Source organism: Rana temporaria, chromosome 12 (genome assembly GCF_905171775.1).
Source record: "Rana temporaria chromosome 12, aRanTem1.1, whole genome shotgun sequence".
Lineage (NCBI taxonomy): Eukaryota > Metazoa > Chordata > Amphibia > Anura > Ranidae > Rana > Rana temporaria.
Window position 1 is genome coordinate 137,704,848 of NC_053500.1, and position 19,277 is coordinate 137,724,124.

A 19,277-nucleotide genomic window follows, 5' to 3' on the forward strand; every position below is an offset into this window, starting at 1 on the left:
GCCCACTTTGACAGGTCTCTCCCATGGCGGCCGGACAACTCCTGCCCCCCCCCCCCCGGCCACCCAAGCCCCCTCTCCCCCTTCACTAGGCGTTCTATTTATTAGAGTAGAACGGCTAGTACTGGTACTCTTGTAGGCAGTACCAGTGGGGAAGCTAGACATTATTTCACCCGGGACAAAGAATCAGTTTGGTGCCCCCCCTTATGGGACAAGATAAGGCAGAAGTGAGAAACTCCCAGGCCATAGCTGTTGAGTCAGCTGTCATGCTCCTCTGTCGTCCCCCCTGCTTCTTTGTTCCCCCAGGTGAGTGCTGTGGGGAGGAAGAGGAGATGAGCGCTGCGGGGAGGGAGAGACAGAGGAGCAGAGGCCGGCCCACTGAGCCATCGGCCCACCTGGAAACTCCCTGTAGTCCCAATGGCCAGTCCATCCCTGTTGGCACGTGTTAGTAAAACCGTACACAAGTCATCATCACAACTACTTTGTGCATCCAGGTGGGCTATACTGCATTTGGGTTTTCATTTGGTGGTAAATGGTAATGGATTTTTTTTCTTCATTATCAAAGGAAAACTGGCCCAAAATAAAACACATTTTTTTTAGCTGTATATTTTTTCTACTACTTTAACCTTCCACCAAAGAAAAACCTAAGTGAAAGCGGAGTTCCACTCAAAAGGGGAACTTCCACTTACCTCCCCCCATACCACCCCCCCCCCCCCCGCCCCATGCCACATTTGCCGCGGCGCTATCCCTCAAAGGTTCAGCCCCTTTTCTCAGCCATTGGGTCAATTAGAAAGCGCAGTAGGAAGCTGTGGATTCTGGCAGCCGGTGGCGGCCCGCCGATAGGGGGTGCTCGGGCGCCGCCCCCCCAAGCTGTGAAAAGAAAAAAAAATTGAAAAAAAAAATGTCACTTTAGGAGTGACCAGGCGCCGGACATGCGGCGGTCTATGGGAAGCTTCCCAGCCTGCAATCAGCTGATTGCAGGCTGGGAAGCTGATTTGCCTGTGTTTAGGGCGTGTGCAGGGCACAAGCTGTGCGCCCGCACACACTCCCACTTCCTTTGATTTGCTAGCATGCCCACTAGCTGTCATGTAGGGTGCCCACGTGTCCCGGACTGCCCGGGACTGTCCCGCAATTGACATGTCTGTCCCTGGTCCCGGGCACCTTCATTCCGGGACAATACAATGTCCCGGAGTGAAATAGAGGACTCAGTTACCCCCTACTAACTAGTAACTACATTTCCGGAACTGGTTGCTAGGGCCAGCGCTGCCTGGCGTCTTGCAACCAGTGACAATTTACTCTCAGACAGTGAGGCCGGGAGTGAGGCCTGCGCCTAGTGCAGCACTACTATCCCCACCCACCTCAGCACCTCCTCCTTCTCCGGAACCTAGCGGCAAGCAGCAGGGACTGGTGTGATCTTCACTCTCCAGATAGCGACTACACTCCTTTCCTGTAATGCACGGGACTCATGCAAAGGGAGTGACAGCAGTACTATGGGTGGCAAGCGGCACTGCATCTGATGGCAAGTGGCACATTCAGCTGACAAATAACCCACTGCCAAATTCCCCATCAACCTCCGAGACTACATTTCCCCCGTCCCCCCCTCATCTTTTTTTGGGTAAGGTAAGGGGGACAGGGTGTCCCTGAATGGCAGTTTGGAAATGTGGTCACCCTACTGTCATGGGATTGGCGCGGCAGGACCGGAGCAGAGGTCAGTGGCAGTACATGACTTCCGGTATCATCACTTGACTTCCGGCAGTATCTCTCTGTAGCGCGTGTGGGGGCGTCATAGAGGAGAGGCGCCAACGGCAGTAGTAACTGCACGTCAGTGTGCATTACATCAACTAGGAAGCCCACTGTGATTTTCTGCATGGTTCCCTCAATGATCGGTAGCTCCCCAGTGTCGGCAACACTCTTGCAGCCCCAGATCATGACACTTCCACCACCATGCCTGACTGTGGACAAGACACACTTGTCTTTGTACTCCTCACCTGGTTGCCGCCACACACACCTGACACCATCTGACACCAAATACGTTTATCTTGGTTTCATCAGACCACAGGACACGGTTCCAGTAATCCATGTCCTTAGTCTGCTTGTCTTCAGCAAACTGTTTGCGGACTTTCTTGTGTATAATTTTTAGAAGAGGCGTATGGTCCGAGCACTGACAGGCTGCCCCCCCCCCCCTTTCATCTTCTGCAGCAATGCTGGCAGAACTCCTACGTCTATTTTCCAAAGACAACCTCTGGAAATTACGCTGAGCATGTGCACTCAATTTATTTGGTCTACCATGGCGAGGCCTGTTCTGAGTGGAACCTGTCCTGTTATACCGCTGGGTGGTCTTGGCCCCCATGCTGCAGCTCAGTTTCAGGGTCTTGGCAATCTTTTTATAGCCTAGGCCATCTTCATGTAGAGCAACAAATCCTTTTTTCAGATCCCCAGAGAGTTCTTTGCCATGAGGTACCATGTTGAACTTCCAGTGACCAGTATGAGAGAGAGTGAGAGCGATAACACCAAATTTAATACACCTGCTCATCATTCACACCGGAGACTTTGTAACACTAACGAGTCACATGACACCGGGGAGGGAAATGGCTAATTGGGCCCATTTTGGACATATTCACTTAGGGGTGTACTCACTTTTGTTGCCAGCGGTTTAGACATTATGTTGAGGGGACAGAAAATGTACACTGTTATACAAGCTGTACACTCACTACACAACATTGTAGCAAAGAGTCATTTCTTCAGTGTTGTCACATGAAAAGATATAATAAAATACCGTAGTTACAAAAATGTGAGGGGTGTACTCACTTTTGTGAGATACTGGGTATGTGTATTATATATATATATAACTTCCAAACATCCACCAGTGTAATATTAAAGTGCTTGTGCTAATTTTTTGATGTGCAAAAATCTAGTCCTCCAACTCCAATAAAGTGCCAGTCCAAATTCTCCAGTACTGCTCTTCCACCATATAAAGTGCTTGACACCACCCTGTAGGAAAACACTCACCAGATTGTGATGACCCCTTATTAAAACACGCAAGTCAACAGCGCTTTTTATACACGTTCTTCTCCTCCCATGTGCCTCCGTATGATAACTCCACTGCTTCCACTTCACCTCCAGGTACACTTCAGACCATACACCAAGAAAGAGACCGTAATAGTGTAATAATGTTTATTATAAAAGCTTGTATTAAAAACTGCACTTACAGGTTCCCTCTCAATCCAATTTAATGGCACTTCCTGGTGTCAGGAAAAAATGCAGTGAACTCCAAGCGACCAGAAATGATGTCACCAGATTTGACATCAGCAGCGTGGCTCCACTAAATGTGTTTCGTCTGTGTGACGTCCTATAATAGATGCTTAGGAATAGGTGATCAGCTTGTGGTACGCAGCTTGTGGTACGCAGTCATATCACACAGTACACATCTTCACAGCTTCCTATCCGCCACCAGATCTTATCTTTGCTTGGCTGTGGGGAAATAAACATCCAGAAGACAGACTTCAAGCTTAATCTAAACATTTTTTATTAATGTTCACTGCTGTAACAAAGGGTCAGTTTTGCACATAACATTCTAATATAACAGCTGAGATATCAGCAAACAACAAATGAGAATCTGCACATCTGCCACCTTATGTTGAAGCTGACAGTCTCAGTAAGTTCTAAAATTAAGGTAAACTTAAATAAATTGCACTGTCATGTATTGTGGTGTGCTGTGTTGGAATAACAAATAAATGGGCTGCCTTCAGCCTAGGTTCACACTGCTGCGAATTCAAAATCGCGGTAAAATGCGCGATTTTACCGCCGCCATTTTGGCCGCAATTTAATGTAAATCGCGGCCCGAAATCGCAAAAAGTAGTACAGGAACTACTTTTTGAAATCGCAGATGCGGTGTCGCACTGATTAGGACAGTGCCATTGCCAACAATTGCCGCCGATTTGAGATGCGATTTGACATGTCAAATCGCATCTCAAATCGTACCCAGTGTGAACCAGGGCTCACACTGCTGTGATCTCAGAGATCGCATGTGATTCGGACCCGCACCGCAGGGGAGGTAACACATTGAAAGGGTTCTAAAGGCAGGTGTTTTTTTTACCTTAATGCATTCTATGCATTAAGGAAAAACCTTCTGGGTGCAGTTCCCCCCTAAGGCCCCTTTCCATACTACCGCGATTTCAAAGTCGCGCCATTTTGATGCAATTTTACAGCAATATTGCGTCCGCAATTTCAGGAAATGCCAGTATAAACGTGTGTCAACTCGCATCAAACTCAGACCAAAGTAGTACAGGGACTACTTTGAAGTTGGTGCGACTTGAAGACGCACAGATATGAAAGGTACTCTTTGGAAATTGTGGGGCACGACTTGTCCTGCGACTCTGCAGTCCCAAGTCGCACAAGTGTGAAAGGGGCTTTATACTTGCCTGAGCCCCACCTCTATTAAGTACTTTAGAACACAAAAAGCGAATTTTCCTGCGCACAAGAGGAAAGTCCAAAAGTCAATTGTCCATAAGGATAATACCAACAATGGTGCCACCGGCCTTGCTGCCCTTCATGGATGGGGATATCCTAGTGCCAAACAAGAGAAAAGAAAACAAAGGTGCACCAGCCTAGTGTACCGTTAAAAGATTTTAATAAATTAAAATGTATATACAGGGCCCACTCACAAGTGTAGTAGAAAGAATCGCAGTAAGGCTTAATCAACATAAGCTGCAGTGAGAAGACCTCGAACCACACTCCGACCGGTCACGGAGTAAGTGAAAGGGGTCACCGCCGGCTGACGCGTTTCGAAGCTCTAAGCCTCTTCATCAGAGCCCAGCCTTCTCATTACAGCTTATGTTGATTAAGCCTTACTGCGATTCTTTCTACTACACTTGTGAGTAGGCCCTGTATATACATTTTAATTCATTAAAATCTTTTAACGGTAATACACTAGGCTGGTGCGCCTTTGTTTTCTTTTCTCTTGTTTACCACCTCTATTAAGCAATGTGCATGAGAGCAGCAGCTCTCTCCCTCTCGCCTCACACAGCAGCAGTAGCTATTGGCTGCTGCTGTCAATGAAAGCCAGTGAGCCAATAAGGAGAGAGCAGGGGGCGGGCTGAGCCAAGCTCTGTATGTAAATGGACAATATCCATGCACAGGAACGCGGCTCAAAATCAAGTCTGCATAATACTAGATATGTCATTGTGTATTGCGATATAATGACTTTTTGTTGTATTATAACGAATGCACCGTCTATATTTTGAAAATAAACTTAAACTTGAATGAGAAAATAAATAAATAAATAAAATAAAGTCTGCTTGAGTGCCCCCAAAGCAAGAGGCTTGCTATGAAGGCACTTGTCAGGGGGGAGGGGTGGGGGGGGTAGGAGCCAGGACCGCTGATGGAGGACCCTAAAAGAAGAGGAACGGGGCTGCTCTGTGCAAAACCATTGCACAGAGCAGCAATGGACAAAACTGTACATAACCATCAAGAATTCACAAGCTGTTAAACTCAGCCTAACGTGACACAGCCAACATAACCTCAATGGAAGAACACAACTTCAACCAGGGGTAGGCAGAAGAGGTGGCTGCTTTGGGCACGTCAGCGGGAGGGTGGGCATAGGAGGGTCAGAACCTGCAACCTTTGGTACTACAGAATGCTGCTCAGCCACTTGTCAGTCAGCAGCTCTCTGCTCTGCACCCTCCTCGCTCGCTGGGCTGTGGAGAGGGCAGGAGTGGCCAGCTCAGCCTCTCTGATAAGGCTGAGCTGGGTGCCAATCCAGCCTCTGAGCGGCTTGCTGAGAGGCTGAGCCGGGTGCTGATCCAGGCATTTGGGCAGATCCTGACTCCATGGTTGCAATCTTGCCCGATCTTGGACCAGCTCTGTGATGTCAGCAGAGAGCGAACTTAAGCCTGCTGTCTGCTAAAAACGAGTCACGGGAGTGCCAAACGAACTGCATTCCTGTGATCCATAGCAGAAGGACAGCAAAACGAGCTTTGGCTGTACTTCTCCTTTAATGGGGGCACAGACAGCAAAACAAACTGACAGGGGCTCTAGTCCATCTCCACTCTTAAAAAGTTTTGCCTTTAGTTATACTTTAAACCACCTCTAGAGCCTTTCATTAAAGAGACTAAATTAAAACAGGTCTCCCGACCATTGTGATTGGTTATCACAGTGGTCACATGATTGGGAGGCGTTCTACCAGCTCCCAATAATTTTTATGTGCCCGGGAACTGTCGATGACAGTGTGGTGATAGTGCTGGGGGCGCCAACTGAGCGCTTCCCCAGTAGAACAACATTGGCGGAATGCACATATGGGGCTGCATTGCATACCGTCCAGCACCATCCCGTTACATATATGCATACAATTGCATAATCTCACTTTCAAGGAAACTAAAGGCTAGGTTCACCTTTAAGAAAAAAAATTATAAATGCACATGTGCATTATTATTATTATTTTTTTTTTACACAGGAGTCTGTAAAGTACTGCACCCACGATCAGTGGGTCATGGGTGCAATGTCAGGCTCCTGCAGGCATTTTCTACAGCTCTCTGCCTGTACCTTTGTATGGGCTTTCAGTTACTGAGCTACAAAAGTGTCAATAGGCTTTCAGTGCACCAATCAGTGTGCACCAATTGAGAACTGCAAGTCTGTCTGCTGCAGTGGCAAATGGGACTTGTATTTTAATCATTCACAGATCTCTGTGAATGAAGGACGCAGCTGTGTGGGCGGAGCCCCACACAGAAACGACAATTTTAAATGTGACAGTTGCTGCGGGGAAAAGGACAACCCCCCGCTGTCATAGTAAGGGGGGGGGGTTTAGGAATTGAGATGTTTAGCAACATGTTACACCCTAAATATGGGTGAAACATGTAACATGCTGCTAAAGGCAGAGATGGTCTTTAAAGTGTCTGTAAGCAATAGACATGTGCAATTTATTTAGTTCCGAATTCGACAAATCCGAAAATATCCGAAAACCCGTTTAACAAATTTTTCCGAATATTCGTACGTTTGCAAATTCATACATTCACAAAATTTGTAAGTTCGGAAATCTGAAATAATAATTAACTAATAATAACTTGACTATTACTAATAAATTATAGGTATTGGAAATTCCTTTCAAATTTGGCTGTTAGCGAACGTAACGAACAGGGCCGACCCTAGGGTCACAGGTGCCTGGGTGCAGAAATATTTCTGGCACATGGGCGTGGTCATTTTACTAACTCCTCCCCTTTACAAATGTTTCTAAGGCAACGACTCAACCACAGAGATGCCCCCCAGCACTGCCAGGCTGGACTGGCTACCCTATGCTCACATACCAGTTCTGGACTGACACACACACACATATGCCCAGAACACTCGTTTTGGACGGACACAAACACGGAGAGAAGGAGGGAGGGGAGAACTCTGGCACTTCGGCGCCCCCACCTCTGCAGGCGCCCGGGTGCAAAGCACCCTGCCTAGGATCTGCCCTGGTAACGAATACAAATTTATTCAAAGTTACAAATTATTTTCCGAAATAATGAATGCCGTATCTAAACGAATGGAACGTAATGAATTAATAACAATAAATATTAATATAAACTTTTTATTATTATTATTTATTATTAATTTGTTCCGTTCCATTTGTTATTTCAGGGAATTCGTAACTTCGGATAAATTCGTATTCGTTACGTTCGCTAACAGCCAAATTTGAAAGGAAATTACAATACCTATCATTTAATATTTAGTTATTTCAGATTTTTGAAGTTCCAAAATTTTCTAATTTACAAATGTACGAATTTACACATTTTACAAATTTACGAATTTTACGAATTTACAAATGTACGAATTCACAAATTTATGAATCTACACATTTTACGAATGTACGAATTTACAAATGTACAAATGTACGAATCTACACATTTTACGAATTTACGAATTTACAAATGTACGAATCTACACATTTTACGAATGTACGAATTTACAAATGTACGAATTGCGATCATAACGAATGACCCAAAAAAAACGAATGAAACGAAAATGAAAACAAACACATTTTTTGCCAGTGCACATGTCTAGTAAGCAAAGGCAAGCATCCAATCTTGTTCAGCTGCCCTTCTGCTGCTCGCCAGGAGGAGAGTTTGGTGCCAAGCGATCCTCATGTGACGGTCTGATCACCTCCGGGAGGCTCGCTTTGCCTTCTTCTCATGCTCCCCCTTATGTTTTGTGAAAAGTGACTTCTGATTGAACTGTTTCCCGCACACAGGGCAATTATAGGGCTTTTTTGGCACGTGAATTCTCTCGTGTCTGCGCAGCTCCGACTTGGTGTCGAACAACCGGTCGCACTTGCCACACTTCACCGTTTTTCCCTTGATGTGCCTCCTGTGGTGGACAAGCAGAGAGCATTTGTGGCCGAACCTCTTCCCACACTTGTCACACTCAAACGGCTTTTCCCCGGTGTGCGCCCTCTGGTGTATGATGTACTGAGACATGTATTCATATTCCAGGCCGCAGATGGTGCAGGCGTAGCGCTTGTTGGCGTGCTTCTCTGCTTTGTGCTTAGTCAGTGCCGATCGAGTGCTGAACACCTGACTGCACTCCTCACAGGTCACCTCCTCCTCATCAACGAGGAAATTCAGGTGCCTCTGCGTCTTCAAGTGGTTTCGGAAACCCCGCCTATCTTTCAAGGCTATGTTGCACCTCAGACACCAAAATGTTCGTGACCTCCCGTCTGCGGAGTACTCGACCCTTATGTCAGGATTTCCCACAAGCACATCTTCAGTTTTGTGTTTTTTCGAGTCGTCAGAATCATCAGAGGAGATCTCAGAATCGCTGAACTCGCTGTGGTCACTCTGCGGCTTCCATTCTGGGGAGTTCCGACGATTCCGGGAAGGTTTTGTCTCTTCTTCGCTCGCCGACTCTTCCCCTGAGAAGAAAACAAGATGATGTGTGCAAGATTTCTAAATCCCTCTGCAAAACAGCGGCCTCCTTACAAAGGATGAAGCCGCTACTCCAAATATTTCCTTAATAGTTTCACTTGTATTGTCAAAAGTATTGGGACGCCTGCCTTTACACACATGGGGGTAGATTCAGGTATCTCCGCCTAAAGTTACGGCGGCGCAGCGTAGTGTATTTACGCTACGCCTCCGCAACTTACAGGAGCAAGTGCTGTATTCAGAAAGTAAGCGTAAAAGGGGCCGGCGTAAGCGCGCGTAATTCAAATGATCCGGTAGGGGGCGTGGACCATTTAAATTAGGCGCGTTCCCGCGCCGAACGTACTGCGCATGCGCCGTCCCTAAAATTTCCCAACATGCATTGCGGTAAATGACGTCATTGGTTTCGACGTGAACGTAAATGGCGTCCAGCGCCATTCACGGACGACTTACGCAAACAACGTAAAATTTTCAAATCGCTACGCGGGAACAACGTCCATACTTAACATTGGCTGCGCCTCCTAATAGCAGGAGCAACGTTACGACGAAAACAACTTACGCAAACGACGTAAATAACTACCACCGGGCGCACGTACGTTTGTGAATCGGCGTAAGTATGTAATTTGCATACTCTACGCTGACAACTACGGAAGCGCCACCTAGCGGCCAGCGTGAGAATGCACCCTAAGATACGACGGCGTAAGAGACTTATGCCAGTCGTATCTTAGGCTAATGTCGGCGTATCTAGCTTTCTGAATACAGAATATAGATACGCCGGCGTAGCTTTGAATTTACGCGGCGTATCTATGGATACGCCGGTGTAAATCGTTCGTGAATCTACCCCATGAACTTTAATGGCATCCCATACACATTATTATATTGTCTGCAGATTTACCAAAACCATATAATATAAAGGTCAAACCTTAGGAGTTTCAATTTGTATGCAATCAGGCAGGCCCTTGTACTACAGGGTTTTAGTAAATCTAAAGACAAAAATCTGCAGAAAATCTAATAGTGTGTGACTTTAGTCCGTAGGGTTCAATATTGACTTGGCCCACTATTTGCAGCCATAACAGCTTCAACTCTTCTGGGAAGGCCGTCCACAAGGTTTAGGAGTGTGTCTATGGGAATGTTTGATCATTCTTTCAGAAGCGCATTTGTGAGGCCAGGCACTGATGTTGGACAAGAAGTCCTGGCTCGCAGTCTCCACTCTAATTTATCCCAAAGGTGTTCTAGCAGATTAAGGCTCAGGACTCTGTGCAGACAAGTCAAGTTCCTCCACCTCAAACTCGCTCATCCATGTCTTTATGGACCTTAATTTGTGCACCGGTGCGCAGTCATGCTGGAACAGAAAGTTGACATTCCCAAACTGTTCCCACAAAGTTAGGAGCATGAAATTTTCCAAAATGTCTTGGTATGCTGACCCTTAAGAGTTCCCTTCACTGGAACCAAGGGGCCAAGCCCAACCCCTGAGAAACAACCCCCACAGCATAATCCCCCCTCCACCAAATGATTTGGACCAGTGCATAAAGCAAGACATGGGTGAGCGAACTTGGGGGGGGCGGACTTGACTGGCCTACACAGAGTCCTGACCTCAACCTGATAGAACACCTTTGGGATATCCGAATTAGAGCAGAGACTGTGAGCCAGGCCTTCATCTGCAGCCATTTCTTCTCTACAGCCGTTCAAAATGCAGAATTTATACAGCTGGTTTGAGATTTCAGCAAATGGGGCAGGGAGCTGAAGTTGCACCCTGCGAATCCTAGTGAGAACAGCTCTGAGAGCTGATTGGATGGAAGGGACACAGACCCCTTCCCACAGCACATACAGAGCTGAGGCTGTCAATCAAAGGCTGCGTGATGAAGATCCCTCCCCTGTCACCATTTTTCTCTTGGTGTCAGGGAAACTTGTCAGGCAGAAATGACGTTTAGAGATTGATTTACTGGATTGAGACAAGTACAAACTATAGGAGGGATATGTTTTGTTCATATTTCATGTCTGAGGTTTATAATCACTTTATAGGTAATAAAAAAAATTCAATATTTGTTTCACCCTCTAAATCCGTATCCTCACTTGATGTAGCTATACACAGATATTTGCAGGTTTTAGAGCAGCATATGCTCAGGAAAGAATGGGACGTCATTCCTCTCTCAAAACTCCAGCAACTGGTCTCCTCAGTTCCCAGATGTTTATTGCGTTTTGTTAAAAGAAGAGGGGATGCTACACCGTGCTAAACATGTCCCCACACCAACTTTTTTGAGACATGTTGCTGCCGTCAATTTCAAAATTACCTTATTTATTTGTTAACCACTTCAGCCCCGGAAGAATTTACCCCCTTCCTTACCAGAGCACTTTTTGCAATTCGGCACTGCGTCGCTTTAAAGTGGAGGTTCACCCTAAAACATGTATATACCATTCCATCCAGCATACTGCCGACATGTACAGTATGCTGTTTTTTTTTTTCGCTGTACATACCCTCGTATAGCTATTTTCCCCCCCGGCTTCCGGAGTGGGCGTTCCTATTCAGAGACTAAGTGATTGACGTGATGACAAAAGCTTTCCCACGGCGCATAATGCGCGTCACCAGTTTCCAGAAGGAGCCGAACTGCGAGTCGGCTCTATACGGCGCCTGCGCACTGACGTTCTGCTTCTTTCGGAAACTGGTGACGCGCATTAAGCGCCAGGGGGAAGCTTTTGTCATCACGTCAATCACTTAGTCTCTGAATAGGAACGCCCAGTCCCGCAGGAGCCACCACACGGAAGCCGGGGGGAAAATAGCTATACAACGGTATGTACAGCGGAAAAAAAAAAAACAGCATACTGTACATGTCGGCAGTATGCTGGATATAATGGTATATACATGTTTTTTAGGGTGAACCTCCGCTTTAACTGACAATTGCGCGGTCATGCGACGTGTCTTCCAAACAAAATTGATGTCCTTTTTTTTTCCCCGCAAATAAAGATTTCTTTTGGTGGTATTTGATCACCTCTGCGGTTTTTTTTTTTGTTTGCGCTATAAACAAAAATAGAGCGACAATTTTGAAAAAATTCAATATTTTTTTACTTTTTGCTATAAGAAATATCTCCCCAAAAAATCTATAAAAAAACAAAATGTTTTCCTCAGTTTAGGCCGATACGTATTCTTCTACATATTTTTGGTAAAAAAAAAAAAAAGAAGAAAAAATAAATAAAATCGCAATAAGCGTATATTGATTGATATGTGCAAAAGTTATAGCATCTACAAAATAGGGGATAGATTTCTTTTTTACTAGTAATGGTGGCGATCTGTGATTTTTATTGTGACCGTGACATTGCGGCGGACATATCGGACACTTTTGACACGTTTTTGGGACCATTCACATTTTATACAGCGATCGGTGCTATAAAACTGCACTGCTTACTGTATAAATGTGACCGGCAGGGAAGGGGTTAACACTAGGGGGCACTGAAGGGGTTAAACATGTTCCCTAGTGAGTGATTCTAACTGTAGGGGGAGGGGACTCACAAGGGGAGGAGACCGATCTGTGTTCCTTTGTACTGGGAACACACATCGGTCTCCTCACCTCTGACAGGACGTGGATCTGTGTGTTTACACAGACAGATCCACGGTCCTGCTGTGATGACGGGCAATCACGGGTGCCCCGGCCAGGCACACGCATGCCCCCTAGACGGCCGGGAAGCCCAGGACGTCATATGACGTCCACCCAGGATGGGAGATCCCATCTGTGGACGGCATTTGAAAATGAGCGGGTAGGGAAGTGGTTAAAATAAGAAGCCCATTCAGGACCCAGACTCAGGAAAAGACTGACATGTCTCAATCTCCGGTGCACAGGGGGAGGTGCAGACGTGACTCTGCTAGATGTTATTTCTGACCCTACAATACCTGAAGCCAAGTCTTGCTGGGATTCTGTCAATAGAGGGTCGTCGGGGATTATGTCAATGTACATCTCCTTGTGAGCTTCAATATAGTCCCACTCATCCGGAGTGAAATAGACGCCAATGTCACCGCATTTCACCGGCACCTGCAACATACAACACTGCTCAGCAACATGCATGGAACACTTGGGATGCAAGTTCTATTGGGTGTGTTCTGGCGGAGGGGGAGACCCCCTGTCAGAACATTACTTCCGCCTAGCAGCACTGGGGTCATTGGTTCAAATCCCAACCACGGCACTACCTACCTGAAGGGGAAGGGAGTCACCGCTCCAGGTGGGTCCAACAAACAATCAGGAACCTCTCAGGAAACCAAGGGTGCTGGCAATGCACTAGGCAAATGTGGAAATTTCAAAAGGGATGGATAGCCGCACACCAAAGGAACTCCAAAGGAACCTCTGGCCACATGCGGTATTGCATGCAATAGAAGTCAATGCGGAACAAATTATCTTTGTTTCCATTGACTTCTACGGGGAAACTCGCTTTGATATGCAAGCGCTTTGGATTATAAGCATTCTCCTGGAACGGATTATGCTCGTAATCCAAGGTTCCACTGTATATATATTTGTCATTGGTTGTACCAATAGGCTTTGATTGCCAAGTTCAAGTCTGTAATTCTTGCCCTTGTGCCAGTTTGGGCTTCTGTTTTTCTGTTCTTTGTAAGCTCAATGTTTGTGAAAATCAAAATAAAGACTACATAAAATAGGCATCCACTCACCTCATCTATGCTTTCAAGGTCTTCCTCTTTCTCTGTAATCACCCATTTCTGCAGAGAACACAGCACAATGACATGATACGATAACGGTAGAATGCAGAGGAAAAAAACACATGCATTTCTTGTAACCCAAACAATAGTCAAACAAATGCAGAAAGCAGAAGTCCATCAGTAAAGCCTGGTACACACTAGAAAAAAAAAAACACACAAGCGATGTTAGTGCGGCAAACTCCCCCAGTGTGCCTTTGTGTGCTGACATGGGGACCCCCTACCAGAACCCATGGATCAGCGCTGGCAGCGATCAGATGCTGGTTTTCCAGCATGCCCATTTGACAAAAGTCAGTCTCGAGGCTTCTGTAGGACAGACAGGTGTACACACAGGCCAAAAGTCGGCCAGTATTTCAGCCCGTGTGTGTACAAGGCTTAAAGTGCTTGTAAACCCTGAGGCCTCGTACACACGGCCGAGGAACTCGACGTGCCAAACACATCGAGTTCCTCGTCGAGTTTTGGGATGAAGCCGCCGAGGAGCTCGGCGGGCCGCCTTCTCCCATAGAACAACGAGAAAATAGAGAACATGTTCTCTATTTTCTCGACGAGTTCCTCGGCGGCTCCATCGGGCCAAAAGTGTACAGACGACAGAGTTTCTCGGCAGAATCCGGCTCTGACCGAGTTTCTCGCTGAATTCTGCCGAGAAACTCTGTCGTGTGTACGAGGCCTCACAGACCACTTTTACCTACAGGTGAGCCTAGATTAAGGAGCTTCGATCTCAGGTAAGAAATTCATAATGAGCTAGTATGCTATGCATACTAGCTCATTATGCCTTTGTCTTGCAGGGTGTATTTTTTTTTTTACAGAGGCTTTACTTCCTCTTTAAAGTGGATGCAAACCCCCTCTCATCCTTTCTAATCTCCTGCCATAGTGGTTATCTATAAGGATATACATGTCTCCTGCATGCATCCTTACCTGTCCAATGTCTCCCCTCTGTTATGAGACCTGAAAAACTGCAGATTCTGTTGTCCGGAGCTTGGTGGGTGGAGTCTTGATGTCAGTAGACTCCCCGCCCGCCTCTACACTCCCCTTGTCAACATGCATTTTCTCCTGTGTATTTCTTACACTGAACTTCGAACACGATCGCGGGCGCCTGGCAGATATCGAGTCCTCCGGAGCCCGCGCGCCCACTATGCCGCGATTTAATAGGCGACGTACAGGCTTTGCGCAGCCGTGCCATTCTGCCGATGTATATCGGTGTGTCGGCAAGTGGTTAAGCAATTGACCTTAAAATTTTTAACAACCTCAATGAAGTTCTTCTTTAGAAACTCACATCTCCGGTCAGTAGACCAACAATCTCCAGAGTTTGTCTCAGGATACGATGTGTTGTCAGTTTGGCGTTCTCTTCGATGAACGAGGAGCTGACCATATGTTGCATGAGAGAGATCTGCAGGGGACAAAGAAATGACATGATCAGGAGAGAACAGTCTGAGTATCCTCAGTCTCACAACCCCAGTAAAATGTGTTTCTTGGAGGGCAATACAAGACATAGGCCCGGATTCACGTAGGAGCGCGTAACGTATCCTATTTACGTTACGCCTCCGCAACTTTGACAGGCAAGTGCTGTATTCTCAAAGCAAATTTGCGGCGGCGTAGCGTAAATAGGCCGACGTAAGCCCGCCTAATTCAAATGTGGAAGATGTGGGCGTGTGTTATGTTAATTTCTTGTGACGTAAATGACGCTTTTTACGAACGGCGCATGCGCCGTCCGTGAAAGTATCCCAGTGCGCATGCTCCAAATTACGCCGCAAAAAGCCAATGCTTTCGACGTGAACGTAAATGACGCCCAGCCCTATTCGCAAACGACTTACGCAAACAACGTAAAACGTGAAAATTTCGACACTGTTCCGACAGCATCTGTTGATGCTGCCGGGAGTCTATTGTTGCTGGCGGGGAAGTTTTGTTGTGGGTGGTCCATTGTTATTAGGGGGATCTATTGTTGCTGGCTGCAGGGGATCTATTTTACTGATTTTCTTGATATCATTACCAAATTCCATACATATTACTTAGCACCACAAAATGATACTTGGTTAAATATTGTCTAAAAGGGACGGTACTAGAGGTAGACCGATATGGGTTTTTCTCTGGCCGATGCCGATATTTAGAAATTTGGGCGGCCGATGGCTGGATGGACCCAGCAGCTAAATTACACCAGCCAATGATTGGGCTGCTTTAGAAAGGGGGCAGGGCCCCATACATTTAGCGGCCCGCCTAGATACCATCCCATTGGCTGGTGTAATATAGCTGCTGGGTCCCGCCTACCCCCAACATCGAGCTGACAGCTCCTCTCTCTCTCCTCTCTGTTACGTGTCAGTTTCACACTCAGCGCGGCGCTCGATGCTGCCAGAGCCGCTGAGTGTGTAGAAAGGAGGAGGAGTAACGGTGGGTGGTCAGTGTAAAATATCGGCCTAATTTTTATAATAACCGGCCAATGCCGATTTATCAAAAATGGCCAAATATCGGTCTACCTCTAGACGGTACTGGGAGGTGGGTAGGGGCGGAGAAAAGGGGCGACTTGGAAAGGGGGAGTTCCTGCACCTATTGTTTGAGAAAAAAAGCCCTGCCGATAGCTGACATTCTACAGTGCTGTGCAGAGAATACTGGGCTATTTACATCAGTCTCTGCATCAGACCAGCTTACACTCCAATGTCCCACCACTAACACAATTATTGTTATACATTTATATAGCTCCGACATGGTGGAACATACAGTACAAGTTTCACAGAAGATAATTTAGTATTTGTATGTAGTGTTGTATGTACTGCCACCTATAATGTGTACTGACCAAAACATCTTCCAGGGCCAGAAATAACCTGCTGTCCTTCACGCGGACGCCTTCAGCCGAGTCGATAGACTCTTGATTTGCCCCATTGAGCCCATGTTCCTCGCTCCATTGTGGGGTAGCACCAAACAGTGGTTTATTGAAGCTCATTTCTCCTGAAGGCAGGAACGGACTGCCCTGGTAAAAATAATCAGGTCTGGAGCTTCGAGTATCACCATCGAAACCCAACTCAAATGTGGAGCACTGGACACCCTTATCAGCCATTTGCTGTTGTAACTTTATGCACTTAACATTTTTTCCAAACCGTGACATGGACGTGCAGGTGGAGGCCTCCTTCACCAAGATGGGTCTGGTGAGGATCCCAACACTGCGTACCCCCAAGTGGGTGTCAGTGGTGATGCCAATATGTCTAACTCTACGCTTCTCGTCTACACACTCATCAATCTCTTCTTTGGAAATAAATGATGTATCACAGCTGGTGTCCTTGGTGCTCCCTGGCTGAAATTCCTCTATGATAGTGGGATCTTCAAATTTTGGGAAGATAGTTGGCACAGCATTGGGTTTAAGATCCACTACAGAACCATGGATGAAATAACTGTCTGGGCCGAAGTGAGAAGAACACATACGAAAGTTTGTCCAATTGCGCAGAATGTGACGAGCAGCCAAGTCAGGGTTGCCAAGATGTTGCCCGCTTTGCCGCAGCCAGACCTTCACTCTGGAAATGTCAGTTGGAAAATGATGCAGGGTCACTCCAGGGTACAGGGGTTGGTCCACGGCACCATTCGGACAACCTGCGATAAAGCATTTAGGTGTGGAATCTGTCTGGAGAGACAAGACATTGCAATGAATTAGAATTGTATTCATACCTGGGTATATACAGTGCTGTGAAAAAGTATTTACCCCTTCCTGAATTTTTTTTTGCATATTTGTCACACTTAAGCGATTCAGATCATCATACAAAGCTAAGGGGAGCTAAGGGTGACTCCACCCTTAGCCCCCCTGCAGAGAGCCTTCGATGAGGTCAGAGTTTTTTAGTTTTTTTTGGGGGGTCCAGCGGGTTCGCGATTGACGATAGGTCTACATTGGGGGTGAAAATGTTTTTTTTTGTTGATGTTTTAAAAGGAATGGTCAAAAACGTTTGTGTCACTTTTTTGAAGAATGGGTAGAGGTATGTACCCCATACTCATTCACGTAGGGAGGGGCCGGGATCTGGAGGTCCTCTTGTTAAAGAGGGCATCCAGATTCTGATAAGTCCCGTGGCGGCAGACCCCCACACCCACCGACCAGGGTTGTGGGGATGAGGTATTTGCCCTCATCTACATGGGGGCAAGGTGCTTTGACGTGGGAGGGACAGAGTCCCCACGTTAAGGGATTGTGGCCAGGTATGGTTCAGGAGGGGGGGGCTCGCTCTTCCTCACGCTTTCCTGGTCTGCCAGGCTGCATGCTCTGATAAAGGTCTGGTATGGATTTTGGAGGAGGCCCCACGCTGACCCGAAGGGCCTGGTATGGATTGGGGGGGGCTGGGGGAGCCCAAGCAGTTTTTTTTTTTCAGAATTTTCTATTGCCGGCATTTTTTTACATTTCAGTTCTCAACAGTGAAACCTGCTGACCGCTGAGGAGTCATCGGTTGTTAAGGACACAACAGCCGGCTTCCTGACCCACTCCTTAACAACCAGCTATTCTTCACACAGAAGTCGAATTAGTCGATCACTTTTCAACCAATCAGAATTCGAATTGTTCAGAAAATTTGGAAATTCGTTAGCGAACGAATAAATGAAAGGGATTTCAACAAAATGTGTTACTATTTCATTTGGCGATTCGGATACATCCAAGTATCCGCATTTAAATCTAATCCGCATTTACATTCGGACTAAAACAAATTGCACATGTCTAGGTGGCTCCATTGCTCCACCATATATAGAAGAGCCCTAAGACAGGAATGTTACTACCAGGATCACCAGCTAAAAAAAAAATGGAGAAAAAAAAAAAATAGGCAAAAAATGAATACAGCCACCACATCTAAATATTGGTGAATATATATTCATTTTTTTGTTTCAAGGTTTAAAGCGGAGGTCCACGCAAAAATGGAAGCTCCGCTGTCCGGATCCCCCCCATCTTACCATTTCCTGCTCATGAGAACCTATGGAATCTGTGCCATCGCCATCCCGCTGATCATCATGAAAGGGAGCAGGCATAAAAGGAGGACATCTTCCGGAGAAGCTTGTGCCACTATCTGCTGGTGAAGGCGGGGAAAGACTCAAGGGGCAATCTTCTTTTTTAATCTTCACCCTCAGAAAATCGGATGGGGACGGAGTAGGAGAAGACGGCTGGGAAAATATGGTGGGCACAGCATTCCCTTTAAGGATCCTACTGGAACTATCCACATAAAGGTAACACTCTGGGGCAAAGTGCAGTGAGCACATTCTGTAGGCTTGTGTGCAAAGCACATTTCTGGAAAAGGCGTCCAGATCCCCGAAGTCCTGACGGGTCTGCCGTAACCAAGACTTGATGGTGGCGATGTTTTTAGGAAATTCGTGGAGAATCCTGTCAGGGTTTTTCCAGTTTCCTGTACAACCCTTCACAATACAAGACGACATTCTGTACAGAGACAGAAAGGACTTGTCATCGTCACACACATCACTTTCTCTCAGCACCACATGGTGAAATGTATTATAATAGAAAATAGTAATCCCCATTCCACACCCTTTAACTGATCACGGCCTTAAAGCGGAGCTCCACCAAAAAAAAAAAAATATATCCAAAATGCTGCAAAAAAAATCCCTTTCCTACTGACAGAACGGTGATCTACCTTGTTTACATTAGCAGCCCCGCCATTCTGCCTCTGTAGAAATAAAGGTCTGCTTCACAGTGTCCTGTGCCCACTGTTTCTAAATTGGAGGATCTAGTT

General features: G+C 46.4%; 1 protein-coding gene across 3 annotated transcripts; it reads right to left on the bottom strand.

Moving 5' to 3' along the window:
• Positions 1-7,956: 7,956 nt before the first annotated feature.
• Positions 7,957-19,097, bottom strand: LOC120918988 (zinc finger protein 90-like). Of its 3 annotated transcripts, none has more exons than XM_040330916.1 (6): positions 18,490-19,097; positions 16,661-17,191; positions 14,861-14,974; positions 13,543-13,590; positions 12,775-12,913; positions 7,957-8,884 (listed from the first exon to the last, which is right to left on the bottom strand). In XM_040330916.1, exons 1-6 carry the CDS (start codon positions 19,063-19,065, stop codon positions 8,133-8,135), a joined length of 2,160 nt encoding a protein of 719 aa, XP_040186850.1. In that variant the 5' UTR covers positions 19,066-19,097; the 3' UTR covers positions 7,957-8,132. The 3 variants fall into 3 exon arrangements, with proteins under 3 accessions (XP_040186850.1, XP_040186849.1, XP_040186848.1); XM_040330914.1 differs by having other exon boundaries at positions 7,958-8,884; positions 16,373-17,191; XM_040330915.1 differs by lacking the exon at positions 14,861-14,974 and having other exon boundaries at positions 16,373-17,191.
• Positions 19,098-19,277: the final 180 nt, after the last annotated feature.